This window comes from Halyomorpha halys, unplaced genomic scaffold (assembly GCF_000696795.3).
Source record: "Halyomorpha halys isolate HHAL.00 unplaced genomic scaffold, Hhal_1.1 Scaffold124.1, whole genome shotgun sequence".
Classification (NCBI taxonomy): Eukaryota; Metazoa; Arthropoda; class Insecta; order Hemiptera; family Pentatomidae; genus Halyomorpha; species Halyomorpha halys.
The window spans coordinates 347,819-352,469 of record NW_027111282.1 but is presented as its reverse complement, the minus strand read 5'-3'; the positions used below and the strand labels follow the sequence as shown (position 1 = coordinate 352,469).

Here is a 4,651-nt window from a genome sequence, read left to right as displayed (position 1 = left end):
ATTTTTATTTCATTTCCTTAATTATGTTATTTTACCCACTTTTTCAATTACCTATGTATACATTTTAATTCCCGCTTATCTCATCAATTCATTTTATTAATTCTATTTTGTAAAATTATTCATTTTATGTGTAAAATTATTCTGTTTTTACTTCCTTTTTATTTTTCTAAAATTTCATGGGGAGCAAAATTTGAATATGATAATATAAAATGTTATTTATATTTTATGAAATTTCAAAATTATATAAAATATTTTTTTCTTGGCTTAACGCATAGGCATCCTCGGATACATGTCAAATATTTTTCGACCTAATGTAACCAAAAAAAGTTCTATTGAAATCAGCATTCCACACATCCTAAGCCTCCTCTTGTTAAATGTACAATTAATTGGTATGCTTGTGAACTTGAAGGCAAAAATAAACTATTTTCTGGAAACCATGTTCTCATTATCATATTCAATATTCTTAATTTAATGTAGTTGCTAAATATTAAAATAATTGCACTGATTATTTACTTGAAGTTATATTTAACTAGCCATAATAATTTTTTCACTCTAGGGAAATATCTAATGATTTTTAATTTCTGTTATAGGAAGAGGAAGTAAAAGACATATTAGTTATTGCAGATGTCGATAATGATGAAGAAATGCCACTCAGTGAAAAGCTCAAGGAAAATAATTGTTTAAATCAACAGATAGCAGAAAAAGAAATAACTGTTGAGGATCATTCGCCTCCTGCTTCTCCTGATAGTAGTGTTTCTTCATGTACTTCACCTTTACAGTAATTGACAATTTATTTCTTGTATATTTAGTTATATAGCTATTTGATTTAATAATTAAATTTATATATTCTTAATTTTGTTGAAAGTCTGCCTTTAATTATTGTTTAGTTGCTAAGCAAGTTTTCCTTTTTTTCATTTATTAAACCTTTTAATTTCTATGTTTTGGAATTGCTACTAGTTGGGAGGAAATGGCAGTTCTGGACATAAAATTAGGAGGAAGATTGGACTTGGGACTCTAGGCTTGACCCTATCTTAACCAAAATGCTTCTAACCACCCCTCCCGCCTTTAACCATCTCTAACCACTCTTTATTCTTAATTATAATTGTTAATATAAGTCTGATATAAAATTTACAGAAAAACTCGTACAGTATATTCGGAAATTCAGATAATGCAGATAGGTATCAGTTTTTGCATGTATGAACAGGTTCAACTCGCATGCTTTGTTCGCACATTATATGTATTTTTAATGATTGTACATTTTGAGGCTTAATCCTTGAAACATAAAGACAATATAGGATTTTATTTAGAACTTTCATTAAATGGTTATTTAAAAATAAACAATAAATTTTGTTTGCCCTTATCCTAATCCTTATGCATCCAGGCGGAACCATCTGAATCCCAACCCCTAACTCTTATTCATTATTTATTTCCATTGGATAATGTGTCAAAATGTGTTTACATACAATATAAAAGTCAGTGTTGAATTATACTGAATAGCAAAGAAAAGTATTGATCAGTCACAAAAGTATCTGTATTCCCTATTCATTTTCTGTTAATTCTTCTATGTCTTCTTAATTATTACCTGTTTTCTGTTTAAATTATAAGAGTTCAGTTTTGTTCAATGAATTTTTTTTTTACTTCAACAGAATTGCCACCCATCCTGTCTGTTGACCTCTTGTCTCTATACCAACCACCACTGTTCTGTATTTTTTTGTAAAGTTACTAACCCTGTTTTTCAAGTGACTAAAAACTAATAGTGACGCTGTTCTCAGCTATACTCATTATAGTTTGGATACTTGTAGCACATCTATTTCTTAAGAAAGGTTTCGTTGCGTGTACATCTATTCTGTTTTTCAATAAGTAACGTAATTTTATTTAATTAAGTTATTTCTTTATCAATCAGAGAGATTTTGTTCAAAAGTAAGGTTATCTTTGTTTAATTAAGGAGTTTGTTTTTATTTTTAATAAGTGAGGTTATTTTATTTCATTAATTTTTTTTTTCAACCAAAGAGGTTATATTCTCTTCCAACAAGAAATTTTTTTCTATTGAGGTAGTTTTTTTTTTTAAGTAAGGCCATTTATTTTACTTACCCTTAATTGGGTAAAAATCTAATAACATAATGGCATAAATTTCTGCTCTTAATCATACATATTTTTAAATTACCTTGGAATGGAGTTCATCTTTGAATTTTCCCAACTCCTTTTTATTTTATTTTTAATAACAGAATTGAGATTGAGTTTTAGGATAATCTGAGAAATCAAAATACTGATTCATGTTTTTCATATCTTCATTTACATCATCTGTTAAAACTCTATAAGTAAAGGAATAAGTATAGTTGTACACAGTCTTTAAGGGACTAGTGGAATATTTTTTCATCATTATATCATAATGAAATTCATAACAATTTTAGACAAATCTAAAATGCACATGCCAATATATATATAGGTTTGTTAAACAAAATTTTTGATTTGGCAATATGTACTGCTGCTAAGTTCTAATTGTAAATTATGTGCTGTTTAAAGTTTGGCTTAGCAATGAGTTTCATTAACTTCTTACTATCAGTAACCAGCCGAATATCTACCAATTTCGATATTTTCTATTGTCTATTTTCTATTTTACTGAAAACAGCATTGTTTAATAATTTATAAAAATCTTTTCATAACTCTGATTTATATTCTATATAACTGCTAAGCCATGGGGGACTGTTTAACACTTAAAGGGAGTTGAACCTGTTCATACATGCATAAACAGATACTTACCTATATTATCTGAATTTCCTAATATATTGTGTGAATGTTTCCATAAATTTTATATCAGACTTATGTTAACAATTATAATCAAGGATCAAGAGTGGTGCTAAGGATGGGACGAGGTGGTTAGAAGTGGTTTTGTTAAAATAGGGTCAAACCTAGGGTCAAGTCCAATCTTCCTCCTAATTTTATGTCCCAGAACTGCCATTTCCTGGGCACCCCACTGCTACTCTATTGTCTGAAAATTTTCCTGTAATTTTAATTTATCTTTCAATTTTTTTTACATTATTACAATTTAAAAAAAAAAGAGGAAAGGTTTTTAGGTCCACCTTAATCTGTTATTTACTCATTTCAAGGTTATGAGGTATCAAGGTTAAAAGGGTTTAGGGTTTATTCAGCTGATAACATTTATATTATGTTTTAAGTTTTATATGTATAGTTTATTTATGATTGTTTTTGTGTTATTTATTTGAGGTTAATTTATAATAACATAAAAAAATTGATTAATTCAAAATGATTGATATTTATTTAATTTTCATGTAAAAATCTTGTTTAAACAGGGAAAGAGAACTCTCCCCTTCATCTGTGGCAGTTACTATGAAAAGCCATGTCAGCAATGATTATGATGCTGAACCAGTTCCTTTAAAAACAAGGAATTCTGATGAAGGTTTGTGTTATATTTCTATAAATTTGCTATGAGAAATTAAAAAGAAACCTGTACCACTAAAACAAATCAGAGTTATCTAGCTAATTTTCAGCAGGCTAAGGTAACTAACTAGTTACCTTAAAGCTAATTAGTTTTAGAATTAGTTGTGATAAAAAATTTAGTTAATTTAGTTAATAACTGTTAGCTAGTGCTAATTTTTACAGCTAAATCAGCTGTTAGTTGAGATGGACAACTAAAAAATATTTCAGCTATTGATGCATGGCAACTAAAACAAATTACAATTAATTTCAGCTGTTGAAAATAACTGATAACTAATTATTTAATCCTATTAAAGATTACCTTAACATATTGGGGTCCCTTAATAAGTTTTCAGTGGTCCTAAGAATCAAAATGGAATCAATTTTATGATCACGTGCTCGTCAGTCGATTTATTTAAACTTTTCAGATTCCTAACTTGTTGGGGTCCTATAATGTTTATAGGAATGATGAAAATGAAAATAAAATAGATTTTGTGATCGCCTACTCCCGAATCAATTTATTATAACTTTTTTGATTTCTAATATATTTTTGAAGTTACAACAGATTTTTTATTTTCAGCACATTTGAACAATTATGAAGATACTTAAATATCAGAAAAGTTAAAATAAATTGTTTGGCAAGCGCACGATCATAAAATTGATTCTATTTTCATTCTCAGCACCTAAGAAAATATATAAGGTGACCCTAATCTTTTAAAAATTGTAATATTTAAATAAAATTGATTTTATTTTCATTCTTAGTTCCTCTGCAAAATTACCAGAAGACCCTAATATTTTAGAATCATAAAAATTTAAATAAATTGTTTGGCAAGTGTGGGATCTTAAAATTGATTCAATTATCATTCTCAGCACCTCAAAAAACATAGGTGACCATAGCATTTTAGAAATTGTAAAAATTAAAATAAATCAATAGGCATGCACGCAATCATAGAATCGATTCAATTTTCATTCTTAGCACCTCTAAAAACATATAATTATTATTATTATTAAATGGGCAACAGACCATGGAGGTGTAAGTCCTCATGCGATGTATTTCCTTATATAAATATAAGAATATGGTCAGGGTTGCAGTCAAAAAAAGAACAAAAAAAAGTTTATAACTATTAATGTCCGACGTTTCGCCCCACTTTGCAGGGCTTCATCAGGGCTGTTCAAAGTGAAAGGTTGAACTGCTACATCATATTATATATATATA

At 28.1% G+C, this 4,651-nt stretch overlaps 1 protein-coding gene across 3 annotated transcripts in view; it reads left to right on the top strand.

Annotated features, from left to right (window-relative positions):
* The window catches only part of LOC106678116 (AT-rich interactive domain-containing protein 4B), a 73,922-nt gene that overhangs the window by 56,583 nt on the left and 12,688 nt on the right, over positions 1-4,651 (top strand). For all 3 annotated transcript variants that reach the window (XM_014416439.3, XM_014416436.3, XM_014416438.3), the window contains 2 exons: positions 591-778; positions 3,312-3,418. In XM_014416439.3, coding sequence (XP_014271925.1) covers positions 591-778; positions 3,312-3,418 — 295 coding nt within the window. The remainder of the gene's footprint in view (positions 1-590; positions 779-3,311; positions 3,419-4,651) is intronic.